At 54.4% G+C, this 22,885-nt stretch overlaps 1 protein-coding gene across 6 annotated transcripts; it reads left to right on the top strand.

Annotated features, from left to right (window-relative positions):
- The first annotated feature begins 826 nt into the window (after positions 1–826).
- On the top strand, positions 827–22,823 carry CCDC150 (coiled-coil domain containing 150). Of its 6 annotated transcripts, none has more exons than XR_012945519.1 (28): positions 829–1,066; positions 3,004–3,189; positions 3,905–4,119; positions 4,756–4,913; positions 5,551–5,619; positions 6,429–6,545; positions 7,033–7,162; positions 7,323–7,366; positions 7,918–8,010; positions 8,370–8,477; positions 9,175–9,299; positions 9,808–9,985; positions 10,586–10,654; positions 11,366–11,458; positions 12,421–12,504; positions 13,250–13,357; positions 13,939–14,001; positions 14,248–14,376; positions 15,500–15,669; positions 16,418–16,511; positions 16,813–16,982; positions 17,930–18,056; positions 18,537–18,722; positions 19,002–19,070; positions 19,723–19,863; positions 20,278–20,364; positions 20,898–21,043; positions 21,806–21,840. XR_012945519.1 is itself a non-coding variant. In XM_076070269.1 (28 exons), the coding sequence occupies exons 2-28, from the start codon at positions 3,017–3,019 to the stop codon at positions 22,019–22,021; spliced, it is 3,327 nt and encodes a 1,108-aa protein (XP_075926384.1). In that variant the 5' UTR covers positions 831–950; positions 3,004–3,016; the 3' UTR covers positions 22,022–22,823. The 6 variants fall into 6 exon arrangements, 5 of the variants coding, with proteins under 5 accessions (XP_075926385.1, XP_075926384.1, XP_032818088.2 ...); XM_076070269.1 differs by having other exon boundaries at positions 831–950; positions 20,933–21,043; positions 21,806–22,823; XM_032962197.2 differs by having other exon boundaries at positions 831–1,066; positions 20,933–21,043; positions 21,806–22,823.
- The last annotated feature ends 62 nt before the right edge of the window (positions 22,824–22,885 follow it).

The following is a 22,885-nucleotide window of genomic DNA, read 5'->3' as shown; positions in this document are numbered from 1 at the left end:
CACACCTCGTACCCCCTCTGTACCTCCAGTTCCCCCCCACCCACCCACTCCTCGTACCCCCTCTGTACCTCCAGTTCCTACCCCCACACCTCGTACCCCTCTGTACCTCCAGTCCCCCCCACCCCCACACCTCGTACCCCCTCTGTACCTCCAGTCCCCCCACCCACCCACACCTCGTACCCCTCTGTACCTCCAGTTCCCCCCCACCCACTCGTACCCCTCTGTACCTCCAGTTCCCCCCACCCACCCACACCTCGTACCCCTCTGTACCTCTAGTTCCCCCACCCACACCTCGTACCCTTCTGTACCTCCAGTTCCACCCCCACACCTCGTACCCCTCTGTACCTCCAGTTCCCCCCCCCACCCACACCTCGTACCCCTCTGTACCTCCAGTTCCCCCCCACCCACTCGTACCCCTCTGTACCTCCAGTTCCCCCCACCCACCCACGCCTCGTACCCCTCTGTACCTCTAGTTCCCCCACCCACACCTCGTACCCTTCTGTACCTCCAGTTCCCCCCCACCCCCACACCTCGTACCCCTCTGTACCTCCAATTCCCCTCCCACCCACACCTCGTACCCCTCTGTACCTCCAGTTCCCCCCCACCCACTCGTACCCCTCTGTACCTCCAGTTCCCCCCCACCCACCCACTCGTACCCCTCTGTACCTCCAGTTCCCCCCACCCACTCCTCGTACCCCCTCCTCTAATTCCCCCACCCCTCCACTCCTCCAATCCCCGCCACCCCCTTTTCCCCCCTCCCTCCACGTCCACTCGAATCTCCCGCCGCCTCGCGCGCGCTCCACTCGACCGAGATCTCGCGATACCGAGTATCTCGCGAGACTTGGAAAGCGCTCCGCGGGATTCTCGGTAGCGGCTGTCGATGCGCTTTCGTTCAAACGAACACAAAAATTCCTGGGCTCCGGTGGTGGTGGGGAAGTAAAGTAGAAATTGTAAGTTGAGTTATAATAATGATAGCATTTATGATTATTATGGAACGATAAACACGCTTCGCAAGCGCTTCTTCACGAGCCACGCGCGCTTTATAAAGCGAGTCCCTGCTGTTCGGGTGAGTCGTAACAACAGCCTTGTCCAAGCGATTCAATTGGAGCGGATGCGTTGGCGCAGCGTCACCGGGGGAGACAAAGGCGGTCGGGCGTGGTGCTGGACCACCCCCAAACCCTCCTCGTGCGCCGTGCCGGCCTTCCTAGGTGCTGCTCGCTAACAGCACTTGCCCCCTGCAATCTGTTGAAGTAGTTGTGAGCGCGTGTGTGTGTACTTTGAGGAGCGGTGGCGCAGCGGTTAGCGCGTCGGCGCAGCGAAACCGGAGCGGGCGGAGTTTCCTCTCGGTGACGATTATCTAAACCGGCCGTGGCTTGGGTCGACTCGGCCTCAAATGTGGCATCTGATGCGTCAAATATCGTCACCGGGGGAGACAAAGGCGGCCGGGCGTGGTTGCTACCCACCCACTCCCTCGTGTGCCGTGCCGGCCTTCGTTAGTAGCTGCTGCTGCTCGCTAACAGCAGCACTCTTTGTGTTGAGTGTCATCGGCTTGGGAATTGTGGAATTGTCGTGGTGGGGGTGGGGGGTTAATTGACCAAACTTCACGTTGGTCGGTGCCGGTTGGCGAAAGAGCGTGCGCATTAAGGGGCCGTACATAAATGACGTCACGCACATGGGGGGGGGGGGGTCAGACATTTGTGACGATGTGTGACGAGGTGGGGGGTGGGTTGAGAAATGTGACGTCACATCGAAATGCGCAACTTTAATAAATATAGACAACACGTTCTACTTAATTAAATATACTTTTTAATAAATGTTTTCTCCCACAACATCAGAGTGCAGCGCCACATTAAATACGCGCTACAATGACAATAGTTTAAAGTGATTTGAAGCATGTTTTTGGGTGGGGGGGGGACAGAGCTTTGTGACGTCATTTTTGAGGGTGGGGGTCTGACTTTTTGTGACGCCGTGTGACGATGGGGGGGGGGGTCAAAAATCGTCAAAAATCGCGTGACGTCATTTATGGACGGCCCCATAGACACGGGGGGCATAGAAGTACAGTACCGTATAACCATGGACATGCATATCTGCGCTACCATCTGTCAACCTATACGGTGTACAGCCGCTTCAATACGGGCAACAGCAAAATTAATGTTCGTGTCTAACTGTTTGTGTTTCTGCCTGTGATGGGACTTTGTAGGATGAACGTTGAGATAATATATGGGGCACGGGGTGACCAGTAAGGTGTGGATTGGTCAGTGATAAGTGTATGCACCGATAAGGGGTTTTGACAGGTGTGCCATCATCTGCTGACACCGTAAGGGGTCCGCTGCAGCCTGTAGCACCTGTCACGCGAGGTGCCCGCCCATCTGAGCAGTGTCCAGGATCGTCCCGGCTTGCTTTCCGATGTCTACTGACGATATCGGGCGCTTTCCGGACGATTTCCTCATCATCTTGGTCCTTTCGGTAAAGTCACCACGTAGAAGGGAAACAATAAAATAATTAAAAAAAAGATAAAACAATTAAATTCTCACGACGTTTCGACTGCAGCACAAGCAATCAATATGAATCCCTGCAGTCACGAAAGCTTTAAATCAAGATTAATTTAGCTCCGACAATGTTAATTCGAACGGAATGGTCTGACCCTGCCATCGGAATATGGAATTCGTTTTCGCTCCATTGCTTGTGTGTGAGCAGCAATCGAGACACTTAATTCACAAGTGGCTGTCCTGTGGATGGTCTTGGCCCTGTCGTGAGAATGTCGAATTTCCACGGCTGGCTCGTTGGCGTCGTTAAAGACGGAACATCGCCCCGTTGCTTGTTTGAACGACTTTCGAAGTTTCAATCGCGATTGTAACTGTGGGTGACCTAACCGGTGATCTCTATGTCTCGGTGGGCCACATATCTGTGCTTGGGACACTCCCAAGAGCTTTTGGGAGGGTCAGATCTGGCCTGTGGGCCGCCAGTCATCGGAACGCCGTTCTGCATCTTAATATCGTTCAGCGTTGACAGCAGCATGGCCGTCCGCACGGGTGGGCCTCTCCCGGCGGGCCCCATGGAGGCCACGGCCCCCGAGGCGTGCGAGCTGCTGTCACGCCGACTGCGCATCGCCGAGGAGGAGACCGAGGCCCTGGTCCGTGACCTCGATGCGCTGGGCCTGGGGCGGCACCCGAAGGGACACACCGATGGGTACGAAGGGCCGTGGTGGTGAGATGTTAAATCCCTCGCCTGGTGTGCAGGAGGTCGTGGGTTCGATCCCAACGCTGACGCCTGCTGCTGTATATTTGGTGTTTGCTTGTCTCTCCCCGTGGTCGCGTTGATTTTTCTCCGGGTCCTCCGGTTTTTCCCACCGCATTTATTATCAATATCACGCGTTTAGAGCATTTGGCTGTTATACATTTGTGGCCAGGTCACTTAAGAAAATGCTCTATGGCTTAGTGGGCCTTACCTGGTTAAAACAAATAGTTTAGTTTATAGTCTTGCCTTTGGTGGACTGTCGACCACGTCTTGGGAGATCACATTTGTAAATAACGAGTAAAAACCCCACAATAGCAGAATAATAGTGAAGGCCGTTAAAAAATACGTTAAATTTAAATTAACACAACCGTGTGAAGATGACACAGCCTGTACGCTGATCTCATTGCCTTGGCCAAAAAAAGTCTATCCATTCGTTTTGAAGTTTTGTGCAACCCTTAAATCAGTTTGGACGATTTTCTGCAGGGTAAGTCCCTAATAGCAACGCATCTTTACGCCAAAATTTCGCGTCCATTGGATCACGTCGACGCCACTTAACGGGCGGACAGAGCCAACGCATGGGCGCTTTCAACCCTTAATTGTAAACCGTCAATCGTACGTTTAGCTGCATTGGTCTGAAATTATTGACGAGGAGCGCCACCCTCCGCAGCTCGACGGCCGACAGCATCGCACAACCGTCGCCGCCGACGCCGCTGCCTCCCTTGCGCGTGTCGCGAGCGCTCGCGCCGGGCGCGTCGGACCTGCTGTGGCGTAGCTACGAGGCGCTGGTGCAGCGCGTGTGCCGCGCCGAGAGCGCCCTGCACACGCTGAGGCTGACCGCGCTGCGCCTGCAGGCCGAGAGGGAGCTGGCGCCGCCGGACGCGGGTGGGTTGCCGGCTTGCGCCGTGGTGCTCTCTGAATTGTCAGGTGACCGTTTTGTGAAACTGCTCCTGAGAGGGGGTAGCGGTGGAGCGACGGTTTGTGCCTTCTCACAGGGTTTTTTCCCCAAATCGACTCTTGCCTTCAAATCAGTACCTGGTGCCATCGTGTAAACATCGGGACTGGGGAGGCAAAGGTGGCCGGGCATGGTGTTCTGTGCCGTGTTGGTCTTAAAGGTCTTTGCTAACACTTGCCCAAACGGTCCAGGAAGGCTACGCCGGATGTCTTTGCATACGTGGATGTGTGTGTGCAAGTGCCTATGTGTGTGCGTGTGTGCGTGTGTTTGAGCGCCTGCATTTGTTTTTTATGTATGTGCGTGCATGTGTGCCGTTTATTTTTTGCGTGCGTGCGAACTTATACAAGTTCCTTCGAGTATGTATGTGTCTTTACCTACGGTCATTCGTGCTGGCCACCCACCCCCTCATGTCCCGTGCCGGCCTTCACAGCTGCTCACTATCAGAAATTGCCCCAACAGTCTGATAAGGCTACACGGTGGGGGGGGGGGGTGGAATATTTGTCATCCTCGCGTGCGTGCGTACACACTCGCACGTGTGCGTGCATGTCTGGCGGGCGTCACGCCAGACGACGAGGCGTCATCGCTGCGCGAGGAGGTGTCGGGCCTACAGCATGAGGTGGCGCGTCTCAGCCATCGGCTGGCCGAGGCCGTGCACCAGCTGGAGGCGTCCGCGGATGAGAAGGCCCGACTATCCGCCGCCCTCGAGGTCGCCATGGCCACCAAGGTGAGCCGGCGATCCTACCCGGCTTTAGCGTACTAGGGATGTTGGAACCCATGGTCCTTGGGCTGCATGCGGCCCACTACTTCGTTTCGTAGGGTCTGTGGCCACATGAGGCCTGCCACTTCGAAACAGCCCGCAAACTAAATGTATCCTTCACTGCGGGCATATTAGCTGTACTAATCGGGCACTAGAGGGGCTCTCTCATGGTGGTGGGGGGGGGGGGGGGGCGGCAGAGGGGTACATTAACTCTCATAAAGATGATCCGATATGAAGTTGTGTTTCTGTTAAGGACTTAAGCTATAGATAGCTGGAAATTTATAGCAGCCGAATACTCTTAAACGCATGTTTCAAGGGGTTTCTCAAAAACTTGGGAGACAAAACCCAGGACTGGGAGCCTACACAATTTGAGCGCTAGAAGGAAGCACACGCCCCCTCTCCCGATGACGTCGGGCTTCTGTGACATCATCTCACGACGTCACGCGCCGTGCAATATCTCATTGTGTGGCTTGATCCGTAACTTTATTATGGGCAGTTTAAATACTTCCGAGGACAAAAGGGCGTGCTGGGAAGCATTCCAGAATGTACTCCCATGCGTGGTTTATCCTTAGCGTGTTCACATATTTGCGATGTTTGTTTTCAGAGTGACGTCGCGATCGCCGCCGAGGAGATGAGACACAAGACGACCCGCATGAACAATCGCGTGAACGAGGTGAGTGCGTCCGCACGGGAAATGAATTCACGTTGCCACTTATTCATCAATCGATTTAAAGTAACGCACGCATTCAATTAGTGTGTGCGTGTGTGTGATAATCGATTATTTCCCGTGAATGGAAAAAAACTTTTTCAAGTGATGCAACAGATAATCGATTCCGAGGAGGGCTGATTAACAAATCTTGAGTAGAATCGCCATGCTGTACATGATATGAGTCAGCAATATAATAACTGTGTTTGAGCAAAGAAGGTAGGGATGGGTCGCGAGACCTGGAGTTGGGAAAACTTGACCTTCAAGACCCTTTCTTATTCATAAGAACAGCCTTTAAGTGTCTCCTAGTGTGTATTTAATTCCTTTTGATTGTAATAATTGCCATACCCCCAACTGTGTGTTTTAAGTATACCTTCGTGTGCACGTCTGTATGTATGTGTGGAGTTTTGATTAGCGCGCTTTGCTACGAACCCGGCGACCCGATTTAGATTCCCTGCTCACGGCCACCACCAGTGACAATTATCTGGACCCAGTCCAGGGCCTCCCCTAGGTCTACTCAGCCTCAAATGAGGACCTAGTGCGGTGTGTAAACATCGCCACCGGGGAGACAAAGGCGGCCGGGCGTGGTGCTGGCACACCCACCTCCTCGGTGTGCCGTGCCGGCCTTGATAGCTGCTCGCTAACAGCACTTGCCCCAGCAGTCCGTTTAGGCTGTACGGGGGACCTTTGCCATTGTGTACCCGTCTGAGTGTGTGTGTGTGTGTGCGCGCGTGCGTGTTGTGCCTGTGTCTGCGTGTCGCTGCCGGGTGGCGTAGCTGCGCGCGGAGCTGTCGCGCGAGGCGAGCCTGCGAGCGACGCTCGAGGAGTCCCACGTCGCGCTGCTGGATCGCGTGCGCGACGCCGAGCGCATCGTCGAGGCCGAGAGGTCGGAGGTCAGTCGCGACGCGACGCTTATCCTCGCGGGACTGTTGGCGCGCGTGTAATCACGCGCGTTTGGTACGTACGTACTTTGGATGGAAACGATGGCAAGAAGAAGAGGAAGAAATCGGGCGAGGGAATTGCGGAGACGGGTCACGATCACATACACATACGTACATACATACATATGTACGTATATATGTACATACGTATGCACATACACATGTACATTCATATGTACGTACATACGTATGCGTATGTGTGATAGGTACATTCATATGCACATAGGTACAAGCCGGTGCTAAACCGTATGGACAGTTATTTTTCACGTTGGCTCACCTAAATCTTGGGCTCGCCAGAACACACACACACATACACCTTGCAGCACACCTAAATGAATAAGATCTACTCGTTCGTGTGGTTGCGTGGAATACTGAGCAAAGTTAGATGCCGCCCATGTTATCGCTGTTCATCTCCCTGCCCCTCCGTTGGGGCCCGCAGGTTGCTCGGCTGCAGGGCCAGAGCTCGTGCGTGCGCCAGGAGGGCCTGGCGGCGGCCGAGCGCTCGCGACGAGACAGGGAGAGGGCGAGCGAGCTGGAGGGGAGGGCCGCAGACCTCCACGGGTGCGCAGGTCGGTCCCTCGAATCGTCTCCGCGATTCCGTCGCCGGGCTGTGTCTTCTCGGCATTGTTTCCTCCCAGTGTTTCGTCCCGCGTTCAGATTCCTCAGGAAATATGGAGATTCCCTTCGTTGTTCCGTTCGTTGGTTGGTTCGCTTCTTCATTTCTCGCAGAGGCAAGGGAGTCGATCATCACTCGGATGACGGAGGAGGGGAAGGTCAGTGCTCGTGTACGCACGCGTCACATTCAAGTCCCGCGTCGGTTCGGGTACCCACGCAATCGGCATTAACCTTGTGGAAAAGACATATAAATGATAAGAAGTTATAAGATTTAACAGATATTTTTTTATACTCTTTGGTTTTATTCGGTAAAGTCACGTAGGTAAAAAACAAATTAAATAAAAGATACAATTAAAACACGACGTTTCGGAGGCAACACAAGCTCCCGTCCTTAGGTGGAAACAGTCGCAGCAAAAATCGCTGCACTTGGTGCACTTGGTGCAGCGATTTTTGCTGTGACTGTTTCCACCTGAAGACGGAAGCTTGTGTTGCCTCCGAAACGTGGTGTTTTGATTGTTTCTTTTATTTAATTTGTTTTTTACCTACGTGACTTTACCGAATAAAACCAAAGAGTATGAATTCTTGCAGTCACGAAAGCTTCAAATCTAGAGTTAAGATCTTTTTTTCACGCGATTTACCGGTGACTCCTCGCACACCCCGGATGAAGCACCTCGCGTACCACGAACGAACCCGGGTCCTTGCATTGCAGAGGCTGCAGTCGGAGCTGCACGAGGAGAAGAGGGAACGCGGGAAGCTGCAAGCAGAGAATTCCTCCATCGTGGCCTCTCTGAAGAAGATGCAGGTTAGGGGGTGACTCCTTGGTATGCACTGCGAACTGCGCGGGAGGTCATTGGGCCAGTTGTTGTGGAGCGTGCCCAGAATACATTATTTTTGTCCGTATCGTTGGTCGATTGCACAGAGGTCGTCTTATCATAGTAGTATTAATAGTCGTCATCATAATAATGATGCCCAAGGGAGCCTCAATGAGTTCCAAGAATATTTTAGACATTTTCAAAATCAGGAATGAATGGGTTTTGATTCACCCTGTCTTACGAGCGGTGCGTTAGTGCCCTTAATCGCATGCTGTCATTGGTAATTGTAGGTGCACCAATAGCGCTCTGGCTGTGTGTGACCCCATCCCTGCTGCGCTGCCGCTTCCAGGCCGAGAAGCAGGAGCTGCAGAGGCAGAACGCGGCGCTCGCGACGGCCGCCCGGGCCGCGGAGGTCGCAGCCGAAGAGGCGCGCGCCGCTCACCAGAAGGACCTCCAGGTGAGCAGATCAGCGTCCTGCTTGCTACGCCGCTTACTTAGCGTTCGGCGGTTTTCGTTCCCCCAATTTTGTTCCGATGGTGCTATCGGCTTCGTGTCACGAGACAGAGAATCGGGATCACTGGCAGAGCAGTGCGAACCCCTTCCCCCCGCCCCCCGCCCCCTCTGAGAATTCTTCAAGTCGCCTCTCGTGAGTCCGCACGTATGAGAGTGCTGTTCACCGCAAACCGATATTTAAATTCTCAGAGCTGGAATGCAACCGAATTGAGTGAAGAACGAATGCGACGGGGTGGTTTTTTTTTCGTGTAGTAGCTGGTGAACTGGCCTGAGACCATCGACTCGCCACACTTGAGGACCCGGTTTAGAAATCATGGGTGGCTGCAACTGCAGATCCCAAGCCAGGATCTCTCAGCAGAGCGCCAGCTCAGCGCTCCTGAGCCACCCTGTGACCACCTTTGCTGCCGTGCTTCTAGCACGTAGCAATCTCTGCACGCTCCGCCAATTCCACGGCTCTAAGCTTCGCCGTGATGACCTCAGGCACGGGTCATATCACCACTTTGATGACCTTCCCTGGACCGACGTTCGCTGTTGAGAGTTTTCCGAAGCGAGCACTGCACCCCCCCGGTGCCGATTTGAGGGCTCGTGACGATGTCGCCGCCGCCGCCACCGCCGCGTCCGCTTCGTTGTTGCGCACGCAGGCGGAGAGGGCAGTTCTGACCGAGCGGATCCGGGAACAGGACGGCGTGCTGGAGGCCGCGCGGGCGAGCGTGAAGGAGCCGCTCGCCTCCGCGCGCCGGGAGATCGCGCGACTCGACGCTCGGCTGTACGTGCACGCGCACAATCCAACACGCGCACAATTGCCACGCACGTACGTGAGGGAACAGGAAATTCTTCACACAGTTCGAGCCGATCCATTTGCCCGACTGGTTGTGCTGGTACCAGTTGTGCTGTACTTGTAGACAGCGAGATTTGGACCTTGCAGCTTCTGCGGTCAGCTGTCCATCAGCCTGGAACTCACTGCCGCTGCGTGTTCGAGACTCTTCACAGACATTTAAATAGTTGAGAACCGTTCAGTAGAGCTCACAATGTATGAACATTGCACGCTTGTCATAACCTAGGTTATAAGAGTTGCGTGTTTTATAAATGTACTTCATAACTCCTGGCCACCTTGCATACCATAGAAGAACATTGAGAAGACAATGAACCACCTCCAGGCCCCCCACCCCACCCCCCATGCTGTAGTGCGAATAGTTGAGGCTCACCTGTGTGTCACCAAACGACCTCCCCGCACACCATCATCCCCCTCTATTCTTCCCCCACCCCCCGCACAGCACAAGCCTGCAGCACGAACGAGTGGAGCTGGTGCGAGAGCGAGACCTCGCTATCGAGGGCGCCACGTCCCAGAAGGCCGCGCTGGAGGAGGCGGCCGTCCGGCTGCATCGCGAGCTCGACTCGGCCAATCAGGAGCTGCAGCAGGCGCGGCGCGAGAAGGGGGGCATGCTGCGAGAGGTCGGAGGGCAAGGGTCCGGGAAGCTGAGATGTGATGGCATTTAGCTGAGATGTGGTGGCATTTAGCTGAGATGTGGTGACATTGAGCTGAGATGTGGTGGCATTTAGCTGAAAGTTGGTGGCATTTAGCTGAGATGTGGTGGCATTTAGCTGGAATTTGGTGGCATTTAGCTGAGATGAGATGTGGTGGTATTTTGCTGAGATGTGGTGACATTGAGCTGAGATGTGGTGACATTGAGCTGAGATGTGGTGACATTGAGCTGAGATGTGGTGACATTGAGCTGAGATGTGGTGGCATTTAGCTGAGATGAGATGTGGTGGTATTTAGCTGAGATGAGATGTGGTGGCATTTAGCTGATATCTGGTGGCATTTAGCTAACGTGCTCGCATTGAGTTGAGATGTGGTGGAATTTATCTGAGACGTGGTGGCATTTAGCTGAGAAGTGGTGGCATTTAGCTGAGATGTTATTTGATGCGCCGGATTGTGTAAACGGGTGTTTTTTTCATGAAAATCGCAAACAGCCATTTGTTTAATAATTCGGAGATGAACATGTGATAACTTTTCGATATTTTTATTTCATGTTTTCTCTCCTGTTTCAGATGGAAACAATGAAGAAGCAGCATTCGGAAGAGAGAGACAAACTTGAAGCAGAGAACGCAAAGAACAAGGTATTTTATGCTTCAAAGTCTGCCTCTCTTTGCTTTCCAACGCGTTACTCTCCACCTTCTTTGGGTATACAGAGAGGCCACGTGTTCATGCGTGACCAAATGAGTCGGCTTAAGTGTTTTGAGGTTTACGGTGTGAAAACGACGACCAGAGTACAATTCCCTGCCATGGCTAACACCTGCCTGCACTTGTTAACACATGCAGGCTGTTGCAGTGCAATAAGTTTGACAAACACAGCATGGGAAGGCCTTCATCCAGCAGTGGATTGACAAAGGGATTGTTATTGAGTTTACCAACGATCCTCTTGCTTCCAGTTGGTCTTGTTGACATTTCTAGAGTTTTCAGCTGGCTTGCATAGATTCATCTCCTATCCACTGTGATTTTATCTGTTCATTCTCACAGTTTGTATTCGGCAAATCTATTCAAGAATCAATGATGCGCTTGTCTTATTTGGATTGTGTCCCACATATGTTCTGTCTTGTTGCGCCTCGTCCGTGTCATTAGCCTGAAGGTAATATTTACATGCGATGTGCGCATAATTAATAAAAATCACATCCATTATTATAAACGTGAATTTGAATTGTGTATGCCGAGCGTAAGAATCTATTTTAAATCGATTGAATCGTTAGGTGGTGCCCGTTGGTACCAAGATGATCAGTCGACGTTTCTTGGGTTCCCACATGACCGCCTCTCCGTTTCTTGGGTTTCCCCAGCTGGAGGCCCAGTCCCTGGGCGGCGTCCTCCGCGCCGTCGAGGAGGAGGCCGGGCGGCTCGCGGGGAAGCTCGCCGCCTCCGAGCAGCGGCAGGTGACTCCGCGTGATGCGGGAACGCGGGTTTCGACATCCGGCCAGGGATTGTTCTTCTTGCTTGTTTGACCTTTTCATTGCGGTGTCGATCCCGACCCCTAACGCCTGCTGTGTATGTGGCGTTTGCGTATCCCTCTTGCCGTGGTCTTGTCTATTTTGCTCCGAGCCCTCCGGGTTTTTTCCCTCCACATTTAGAAACACGCGTCTAGAGTATTTGGCTACGATTAATTTCCATGCGACAAGCCACTTTTGTTGAGCTATCATTTGTTGCCAATTTGCTTCTGAAAAAGAGCTGTATGGCTCAGTGAGTCATGCCTGGTAAAATAAAAAAATAGTTTATCATTTAGTTTATACAATGCACGTATTCCTGTGTGTGGCTATGCCAGTGGATGCATGCCTTTGCGTGTATTTGTGTATTCCCACATGCGCTGAAACGAGAGGATTTAGTACAGGGAGGATGTGGAGCTGATTGGACTTGCCGATGACTGATACCAGCCTTGTCAAGTTCGGCGTCTGTGGAGGAGGCTCGTGAAGGACGCATCTGGGCACTTGGGAGGCAGTCGCCCTCCAATAAGAACAATGGGGGGTGGAAAGAGCGGTGCTCACAACAACGTGCAGAGCGTCGGGCGGCTGAAATGCAGCAATTTGGCACAGTGGGGAGCATAGGTGATGCATCTGCCAGTAGTCTCAGTCAGCCCATAACACCTGTATCTGTCCCGTGACCTGTCAGAGCCTTTGTCACTTCAAGTACATCTAGCCTGGCACAAGTACCGTCGTGGCGAGTGGCAGTTGTTGTTGTTGTGTGTGGTTGTTAGTCTATGGCTGTGTGAGCGTGTGCCTGTGTGTATGCGTGTGCGTGCCTACGTGTGCGTGTGCACAGCAGAAGAGAAGCAGCAACCTCTCCCGGTGGCTCTAAATGAAGCCCGTCTATCTTTTGCCTTTGTTTTGCCTATTGTGAGCAGAGTGGCGAGCGGCAGGTGGAACAGCTGCTCGGCGAGATGACCGAGAGCAAGAACCGGCTGGCGTACGAGAAAGGCCAGCTGCAGGTGAGCGCACGGCCACATTCATACACACCGCACAGTGGACCGCCGCTCCAACACGTGATCCGCCAACCCCATTCCTCCGACGCCTGGCATGGAACGATTCGCACCTCTCGATTAGACTCAATAAAAACATTTTGGACGTATGTTTGAACTTCTTTCGCACCGTACGTCGCCAACCCTGCTAATCGGGGGTGCGGGGGGAAGGACAACAAACTGAACTAAAGAAATTCGTTTTAAATCTGGCGACTTCTAGCGGTTGCAGAGGTCACGTGAACCAATTACATGTCATACGCACAAATTGAAAATAATTGCCAGCTAAGATTGTAAGCATGTATTGCGTTAGCGCTGTCTGTTTCTAATTGGGGTGGAGGGCCATGGTAACTGTCATAGAGATAAAGTTGTTGTTACTCGGGACTTATCCCGTTGAAAACTGGACGGTTTGATTAACGGTTTGCTGGAAACTCGGGAGCCACCTTTACTCCCGTCCCTGCTTGCCGCTGCGCACCCTACCAGACCGAGCCGCCATTTGTCCCCCGGGCTCTCAACACAGCCTGCGGTTTATTGGGTTGAGCCGGGCCACCGCGAACGATGACTTTGATGACGACGATGATGTTGATGAGCTGGTGAATATAAACGCTTCCGAGGACAGACGCCCGTTGTGGGGGGAAAGCCCTCCGTGTTCCGCGTGCACGCGTGATCCTCCTTGCTCCGATCCCGTTGCTTCCGCTACGACCGCCGACTCCGCCAGACGCGCGTGGAGCAGCTGGAGGCGGAGTTGCGCCGTCTGTCGGCCGAGCGGGCGGATAGCGGCCGCTTGTCGCGGCTCAACACAGCTCTGCAGGCCAGGCACGCCGAGGTGAGGCTTCTGTCACCATGGTGAGATGTTAACTCCATCGCCGGGTGGACAGGAGGTCGTGGGTTCGATCCCGACCCTGACGCCTGTATATTTTGAGTTTGCGTGTCGCTCTCTCTCTCCCCGTGGTCGCGTGGATTTTTCTCCAATATCACGCGTTTACAGTATTAGATTATATCACGTGTTTAGAGTATTTGACTGCTTAAAATTTCCACGTGATAAGCCACTTCGTTTGGCTATCATTTGTGGCCAAGTTGCTTCTGAAAAAGAGCTACGTAACTTAGTGGGCCTTACCTGGTAAAATAATAAATAAGAAATAGTGCCGTTGACTTCTCGCAAAGCGGCCACTCGGTGTATTGCATCTAGAGCGACAGTGGGGTTTGTTTGACCCCTACTTCACACGGTATTTGAATCGAGCGACCTCACCCACAACTCTCTAACCACGGGCACAGATAGACACTCGCTAACCACTACTTGCACCCGCCAGTCGGCGCGGAGTGGGGGGGATCCTCGTCTTTGTGTGCACACGCGCGTCTCGATGAAAGTGGCCATTGCGGCTCCCGTTTTTTTTTGTCTCTGCGCAGGCGACCTCCGAGTTGAGCTCCTGCAAGGTGACCGTTTCGCGGCTGGAAGCGAAGCTCGCCCAGGTGATGCGCTTCGTCGCCGGCATTGCTCCGGGTGATTTGTTCGTGAGGCCAGAACAAACCGATAAGCCGCCACTTATCGACGCTGGCAGATTGGTCTTTGCCCGTGGCCAAATCACCCGGAATGCACCGGACTCTCGCCGGACGTCGGTACGCCAGGCAGGCTCCGCGCTGCAGCTTTACTCACGTTTCACTGGCTGCCGCCCCCCCTCCCCCCATCCCCCTCCCATCTCCACGCCTGCGCCACAGCTCGAGTCGTCGCTGGAGACCAAGGAGGAGGAGTTTGCCCTGGCGGTCCGTTCCCGTGACGACGCCCTGCAGGAGAAGCTGAGGATCATGGGCCTCTACGAGGGGACGCAGGAGCGGGAGAGGCAGAAGGTCGATCCGCCTCGATTTATCGTGCACAGCGGTCGTCCTCGCGCACCAAGCGATTGACTCTCCACGGGGACTGAGCGTTTGAGACAAGCTAGGGCGCTACGCTTCAGTATCACGTGGCTCAAGGATCACCTTTGTTTTGACGATACGCCGATTTAGATGTGAATGGGCCCCGAAGTTCCGTAGTGCATGTGCAGTCTGTGCGTGTACATGCACAGCCCGTGTTTGTCAATCCACAGTTCGTGGGCCCCCGAAGGATATTTTGAACATTCTTCACCACGCTGGTCGGCGCGGGGGGGGGGGGGGAGTACAGAACAGCAATGGATTGCTCTCCACTGCCCTCTTCTGCCCACAATGTTTATTGCGTAGTGTGTTGTTAGTGACCCATTCCAACACTCCGAGCTCAAACCGGCTCAGCTTATCACACGTGACAAGATTGGGCGTATTGCTTTAGATGTGGGCATAGGCTGTGTGGATTAAAGGGCCACATTGAGACTTTGTCTTCTGTATGGGATGAGATGGGGACGAGAGGATGTTTGGTGGCTCGAGGGTTTAGCTTTGATGCTGCGTTGAATGTTTAAAACAAGGCAGCGTAACAACGTACGATTGTGTATCAAATGAGATGGGTATGCGCAGACTCGAGCAAACCAAAGTTCTTCACTTCATGAGACAATCATTTTGTTTTGCATGTTCCAATTTAGGTATGTACGTTGAACTTCTTTTGCGCCGCATGTAGCCAAACGCGCTAATCGGAGGTGCAAGTTAATGAAACACCGAAGAGTGGTGGAGCGGTCGTCAGCGCACTGAGCTACGAACCTGCCCAATTAACTTTGATTCTCGCCACGGCTAACATCAGTGGCGCGTGAGTGTTATCCGAACTGGTCCTGAGACTCGACGAGGCTTCTCTGGAGACCGGGAGATCGATGATCGATGTTTCGGTCGCCACGTTGATGGCATTCGTCGTGATTTCTCACTTCACAGAGTGGGCCGCGTGAAGGCTGCTGCCATCTTCCACTCCAGTAATCGTAATCGCGAACAGGGTTCGGTGCCGGATACGTGGACCACGATAACCCAATGAGACCGAGCTTTCTACGGTCGTACCCGCTGCCGCCCCCGCCGTCGCCAGGTGACCCAGCTGTCGCGGCAGCTGGAGGAGTCGCGGGCGGAGCGCGAGCGGCTGGCGACGGCGCTCCAGGGCGTGACGGCCGCTCACGTCGAGCTGCAGGCCGCGCTGCAGGAGGCGCAGACGCAGCTGGGGCGGCGTGACGGCCACGTCGCCGGCCTCCTGCAGCAGAGGTGCGGCGGGCGGAGTAGGGGTGGCACGGCGGAACATTCGCGTTTTAACTCCACGGAGTCTGCATGCTGGCAAAGGCCGTCCGTTGAGCGAGTCCGCATGTTTGTCAGGGCATTCCTTACTCACTGAGGGCCGATGATTCGGTTCTCGCCGATGTCTTTTGGCGGGCCAAATATAAACATGGAACAAAATAAGCCGCATGTAAAGAGGCCCCCTGCAGTGACAGAAGTGATTGAGCGTGCTAACATTACAAAAGAGTGTTGTTGCCAGGTCGAAAAATATCTCCCTCCAGTAGCCAATTGGTGATGCTAAGATGCTGGCAGTGTCTTATTGTGTCATTTGCAGGCCGTTTCAAAGCAGCCGGGCCTCATGAAGTCGCGTGCCGTAGCTCCCCCACGCTCCATTCGGGGACTCTAATGTGCACGGCGACGCGCAAGCGCACGCAGGAACAGTGCTGGACGCGCGAGCTTGCACCCGTGCGTTTGTGTTCTAACGGCAGTTTTCCTTGCTCTGCTGCCCAGCGCATGGCTCCGCAGCCCGACGACAACCGATTTGTGCGTGGCGTTGGCCCATCCAAGCATTAATCCAGACCAAACCCTGCTTAGATTTACGCCATTTAACGACACCAGTGATTTGGTGATGAGCCATCCCATGAATTTAATTGGAAAATCGTGTCCTATGCACCTTGTCCACGGGCGCTGGGAACTTAAGTGTGTTCCCAATTGTATTGCGCTTTGGTGCCGCTTGCAGGACGCAATCCCAGCATGCTTTGCAGCAGCTGACGACGGAATTGGAGACACTGCAGTCCAAGCTGGCCACCGTGGAGACTCAGAACGTCAGCCAGGTACTAGACTCGAGTACTCGGCGGCTGCTGCCTGTGATGCCTGGGCATGGTGGTGTAGCTATCGCGTGTGCAGGTGTCGCCTAACACCACCTCTTTGAGCGATTTGTGCCACAGCCGAACGTGAACACGCGGTGCTGTGTGCATGCGTCTCACTGACCCTCGTGTCCCTCGCTGTGTCTGTGTATCTTACCACCTGTCCGTCCGTGATGAGAGCCGTTGTGTTTGATTATTTTGTTCGGTTTGGATTTCCCTTTAACCGTGCGCGATATCGCACGCACGCACGCGCGCACGAACCTCGCAGATGGATCCGGCGAGGAAGGCGCTGGAGTCGTCGCGCGCCGACAACACGAGGCTGGCGCGAGCGCTGGAGCGGGCGTTGGCGGAGGAGGCGGAGTTGCGCGAGCGCCTGGCGCGCGCCACCGCCGCCGCCGACGCCGCCAACGGTCGGGCTGAGCAGCTCGCGGCAACGAGGTGGGGGCAGTCGGCACACCGGCAGCCCGGGGCGCTGCCGCGTCGTCGTTGGCCGTCGTTGCTCCGTTGTGTACGGTCAAAATCGGACGCAGCGCGTAAATACCACGACTCGTTTTTTTTTACGATTTTATGAAAAAAAAATGTTATTTGGACGTCTGCGAAAAAGAGCGTCATCGCTCATCGGATTCCTCCAGTCGAAATAAAGATTCTGATTCTGATGTAACTGACTTTGCAAGCTGAAACTGGGATAAATCCTGGGGAAGCCCACCCCCTTGAATGAGCCCGGTATTTCGAGGACACACTGTGGCAATGGTGTGCCTCAACCCGGCTGGAGCTTTTTCCCCTCTGTTGACTCGACCATAAACACCTCTCGTGAGCTTAGGCAGAGTTGAGCCTGGGTCGTGCCTGGATGGGCAACCACCGTGCACAGAGGTTGTCCTGGGTGGCAGTGTTATGTTGTGGTCAGCACGGGGCAGAGCAGCAAATTCCGTTGATGTACTGTGCTCATATGCTTCCACGTCTATGCATGACCCCTGCACGAATCGAAACTATTAACTCTTTTTGTTTAACCAGGTAAGGCCCACTGAGCTATATAGTTTTTTTTCAGAAGTGACCTGGCCACAAAAGATAGCTCAATGAAGTGGCTTATCACGTGGACATTTATAGTAGCCGAATACTCTTAAACGCGTGTTTCGAAATGTGTAGGGAAAAGCCGGAGGACCTGGAGAAAAATCCGCTCGACCACGGGGAGAGAGAGACATGCAAACTCCAAATATACAGGCGTCAGGTGTCAGGATCGAACCCTTATCCTCCTGCATATCAGGCGAGGCAGTTAACATCTCTCAACGTCCGGGCAGCGCTGAATTGTTTGCGGGGGTGCGTCAAGCGTCGCCTTTGACCTGCGTGTAATAGACCACGGTGATCCTCGTGTGGGCTGCCCGTGGCAGGGAGCGGGAGGCGGAGGAGGCGCGCGCAGAGGCCGAGGTGCAGGCGGGGCGGCTGACGGCGCTGAGGGCTCAGTTCCAGAGCGAGAGGGACGCGGCGAAGGTCGCGGAGCACAGGGAGATGAGCCAGGTGGCGGGACCTCACCCTGGCATCTACAACACGCAGCATCTACATCTCACCCACCCATGTGCCTACCCGCTCGCCTACCGACATACCCAGCCACCCACTCGTATACCTAAATACATAAACACTTACCTACATACTCACCCACTCACGTACTCATCCACCCATGTCTTCACCCATATCCACCAAATTACCTGCCATCCCCTAGCTAAGTACCATCCATGTATTTACCCTTATCAGTTGCATCCTCACTCACCCACTCTGGTACCGAACTATCCACCCACTTACCGACCTCATCAATCATCTACTTACCTGCCCACCTAAATACTCATCCGCCAATCTACTCGCCACACCTACGCAACCTCCCACGCACACACCCACTTGCCCACCTGCTCACTCGCCCACCCACTGGGAGCATTCCCAAGATCGCGAGTCCCCGCTCCGTGTATTCCGCCTCTCCCCCACACCCCACCGGGCCCCCCGCAGCTGCGGCGAGCGCGCGACTCTGCCGCTGCGCGCTGCTCGGAGCTGTCGCGAGCGAACCGGGAGCTGCGCGAGCGCGCGGCGGCACTGGAGGAGTCGCTGGCGACGCAGGCCGCCGCGCTCAAGAAGCTGCGCGCCGAAGGGCGCAGGCAACGTGACGTCGCCAGGTCGAACGGCGCCAGCCTCAAGGTCGTCGCCGCGCGAACCACACGAGCGCGCGTTTGAGTGTGCGGTCACGTGTCCCGCGCGCGTTCGCCGCTCGTTGTAGAGGGCGGTCGCTCCTGGTTGATGCTGCGGGCGCGCCGGCCTGTTTTACAGTGGGCGTTTAAGGTCCCTCTTGACGATATTGTAAACTGGTGGGCCATTGTGTGCCGGTGTTGTGGTCTAAATTTGGCACGACTAACAAACAAGCGTCCCGTGCTTTCGGTGATGTCGTTAATTCACGAGAGCCTCCGTCGATTCGGCCAGGAAGCGGAGGGCGAGCTTGCCGCCATGCAGCGGCTTCGCGACGAGTACCTGAAGAAGAGTGAGGAGCAAGTGAGCGTCGCCACACTCACCTCGTCGCATCCCCACACGCGGCTCTCTCAAAGCCCCGCATTGCCGTGTATCACGTCGCGAATTCTCACAACCTCCTTCATCGCACACATTTCCCCACGTGCCTCATCGTGCAGCCTCATTATTTGCCTTGCTACAAAGACAAAGCTCCCCCAGTGTAGCCTTAACAGACTGTTGGGGAACGTGCTGTTAGCGAGCCTTGCTACACGCACCACAAGCACGCACACTCTGCTGTGCACGTACTCGCTTTTTTTTTTGTCAATCCATTGCTAGGGTGAGGGCCTCCCCCATCGTTCTGACCATCTGATTGCAGATTATTATTTGAGCATATCCCACCGTGCTCATCAGTGCGAGTTTATCGGTGAAGGTTAGGGCCATTAGACGCAGGAGCACAGAAGTACAATACAATGGCTTTTGCTGCACCGCGCCTCCCCAAGATACTATCGACACTTCATTACATCGCATGTGGCATCTGGTCGTACGGCTCAGAAGGTAACGGCTCTTATCGCCAATGAAATACCTCCGTGGACAAATGCACGCTGGAAAGCGTCACAAGACCCACGGGTGCCCCGTGATTTTTTTTCCTCCCTAACCCGGTTCGTTTTTTTTCTCTTCATCGCCCGCCACGCTCCAGGCCGGCTGCCTGTCGCGGTTTGCCGACGAGGTGAAGGCGCTGCAGGAGGAGCAGCGGGCGCTGGCGCTGGCGCAGGCGGCCTCCGAGCAGCTGTGCCGCAGACAGGAGGGAGAGCTCGCTCGCCAGAAGCAGCGGGCGCAGGTCCGTGAGTGGGCAAGGCCGTGAAGGCCGGCAGCACGATGCGACGCATTGCCCGTTTTTATTGACCGGTCGGCAGGTTCGCGGCGGCGGTCGGTGGCAAAACGGTGGAGGTTCTACCGCGTGGGGGTTATCGCGGCCGTGCTGCGTGACTCTCTTAATTAAGTGGCGGTGCAGAAGGAGTGGCCTGCCATTGTACAGGAGAGTACGTTGAGCAAGCTGGGAGTGAGTGAGGTGGGCAGGTCGCTCAGGGCGGTTGAAGCACCCCGAGCCGACACCGCCGAGTTGATGCTGGGTTCGAATCTGGGGTTCAGCCGCTTTGTGGCGAGACCGATTTCTCAAGTGCAGCGAGTAGATGGTCTCCGTCCGGTCGCCGGTGACTCGGTTCGTCACTTCTCTCACTCTCCCCGATCCCAGGAGCTGGAGGCAGAGTTGGCGCACCTGCGGGCGTGCAAGGAGGAGATGGAGCGCCGACTGCAGGAGGCAAGCGACGAGTCGCAGCAGGTGAGGCCGTCGTTAACGAGGCAAATCGGATGGATAGCAACGATAGATGACCGCATGTGCGGCTGTGTTAACACGGAAAGCATAGAAGCATGATACAACAATAAGCCCCAGTATGTATCGAGCAGGACGGCACCAATACGGCAGCCTCAAGGGCCCGGGACCCCTCTTCAATGAGTCCCCGGGGTAACCAGAACCAACAAGTCCCAGTGGCACATTGGGATCTACGGATAAAACGCGCCTTGCAAATGTCAATTATTATTAATAACAAGAGGTTTCAGCACAGTTCCAGGGTCAGATGGGGCCCGGGAGGCGACAGTTCTGAAATAGCGAGAACAGGGAGGGGAGAGGTCAGGCAAGGGTCAGAAGACATCGTTTGGGGGGTAAAGCCAAGAGATGCGGGGGGGGGGGGGGAACAAAAAACCGGGGTGGAGAGAAATATTTAAAAAATGTGACACATGGAAAGTCAGGGAGACGAGGGAATATGGTGTTCCTCCGTCCACCTGCACGAGGACACTTCACGTGTCCCTCCGCAGCTGCCCTGTGTCACCCTGCCGTGACGGTCACTCAGATCTCTTCCAACCTGGAGGAGGCCCACCGCTGGTTTCGTGATAAATTCGACTCCCTGCAAACAGAGCTGCACGTCGCCAAGCGCCGAAACGGTCCCGCACGCTCCACCACGGTGCGCCACACCGCTGCAGCCACACCGCTGCAGCCACACCGCTGCAGCCACACCGCTGCAGCCACACCGCTGCAGCCACACCGTGCCTCACCACACCCCTCCGAGCAGCACTTGATCCCACCACACCTCACCGTGCCCCATCACTGAAAACGAATTTCTTTAGCACTGCTTTTTGCGTTCAGTTTGTTGTCCTTCCCCCGCACCTACGATGAGCACGGCTGGCTACGTACGGTGCAAAAGAAGTTCAACATACGCAGTGACCACCACACCACGGCCCCACACCATAGTTCACCACACTGCAGACCGCTACGCCACACAGCCCTCCACCATTGTTATTTGTTCCGTCTGTTTTCTTTAGTGTTGTTTTACTCCATGAACCCGTATGTGACGCGTGCATATCATCATTTGCATTTAACTTGGTTTTTTATCATCAGATGTTCACTCGCCCCAGTCGGATGCACGCATCTCGAGCATAATTGTTGAATAGACGCATCGTGCAGCAACCTGGCTGGCGCGGGGATCGGGATCGCACGCGGGCTGCCGCGGACACACACGTTACACCCCCACGCACTACCGTGTGCACGCGAGCTCTGGCGGCATTTCACTTGACCAAGTGGTTCAGGACCGTTATCCGACTTCTCGCACCGGTGTCACGCCACCGTCCATTTCGTGGGATTGGGCCGACACTTAATGTTGAAAGTGGTCGGACCCAGGCGTGTTCCGGGGGGTGGCGTTTGCTCACAATGTAATAAAATCTCGCAGAATTTGGCGCCCAACGCGGGGGCAGATCCTGCGAGATTGTGCGTGCAGGGGTCTACGAGGGGACCCCGGGACGGACGAGGAGGCGAGGACGCCAGGCTGCAGCCGCTGGTCGGCCGCTGCCGGTCAAAGCAGGAGCTGCGTCTGATGGCGCGCAACCGAGAGGAGCCCTCCACCACCGTAACCATTCCCCAACCACCCGCCGGTGGGCAGGAATGAGAGACGTACATTATGCTATGGCCAGTCCCAATCCACCTCGATATATGCAGTAAAAATCATTTTATCCGTGGCAATGCTTTAATGGTGCTGCTCGGAAGGATCCTGTTGGCCGTGTTTATCGGTTTTCCTGCACGGTTTTGCCGACCTAACCCTGACAGGAAGCCTACAACACGTACTCTATGCACGATGATCACCCATCCCAACATTAGCCAGGCTCCAGCCTGCTTAGCTTTTGGGATCTGCCAAGGATAAGCCATTTGTGGTAGGTTTCGTAAGCCAATAGTCTACCTGTATATGATGAATTTGCCACCACTTCTGGGCAAATTATCAATCGAGATGCTGGTCAAAGGATGGCTTCCAAGACACTGGTGGCACAAAATGGGATGGAGATTACCAACGCTTGCGGGAGAATAACACGGAAATAGGAGTAACTCAGTGTCAGATAGGGCCTGGTATGAGTTTCCAGTCTTCCATGGCCTTTGCAAAGCCGTGAGAGTTGAACTGCACATGTTGTTGCTTTCAATTATATTGGTTTGTGAAGAGCAATGTCGGTTGAGCTGACAGGGTGGACCATGAACCAGATTTATTTATTCACTCGAGGCCACATTTAACTCAAAAAGGCATTAATATTTACTCGCAATACAATAACAGTTGGTTGAGATTGTATTAAACTATTGCCTAGGCAGGAAGGAGATCCTACAAACAAAATATTGTACTTTTCTAAATGTCAGTTACTGTATTTTGCACTCTGGAAAGTGTAATGCTAATGTACACATGTACATTAAAATTCCAAGTTTTTAAAGTGGGTTTTAACATTTTTTCACATCACCTTTACAATAAAACCATTGTGAATATAAATCGTAT

This window comes from Petromyzon marinus, chromosome 28 (genome assembly GCF_048934315.1).
Source record: "Petromyzon marinus isolate PM22_M1 ecotype Great Lakes invasive population chromosome 28, UKy_Petmar_22M1.pri1.0, whole genome shotgun sequence".
Taxonomy (NCBI): domain Eukaryota; kingdom Metazoa; phylum Chordata; class Hyperoartia; order Petromyzontiformes; family Petromyzontidae; genus Petromyzon; species Petromyzon marinus.
The sequence above is the reverse complement of the archived record's forward strand: the minus strand, read 5'-3'. Positions and strand labels throughout refer to the sequence as shown.

Excerpts from the sequence above, each read along its gene's own strand:
- CCDC150 (XM_076070269.1), top strand. The coding sequence starts at position 3,017 with ATGGCCGTCCGCACGGGTGGGCCTCTCCCGGCGGGCCCCATGGAGGCC. Across the intron at positions 12,505-13,249 it reads ACGAGAAAGGCCAGCTGCAG|ACGCGCGTGGAGCAGCTGGA; the intron begins GTGAGCGCACGG and ends CGACTCCGCCAG. Across the intron at positions 13,358-13,938 it reads TGCAGGCCAGGCACGCCGAG|GCGACCTCCGAGTTGAGCTC; the intron begins GTGAGGCTTCTG and ends GTCTCTGCGCAG.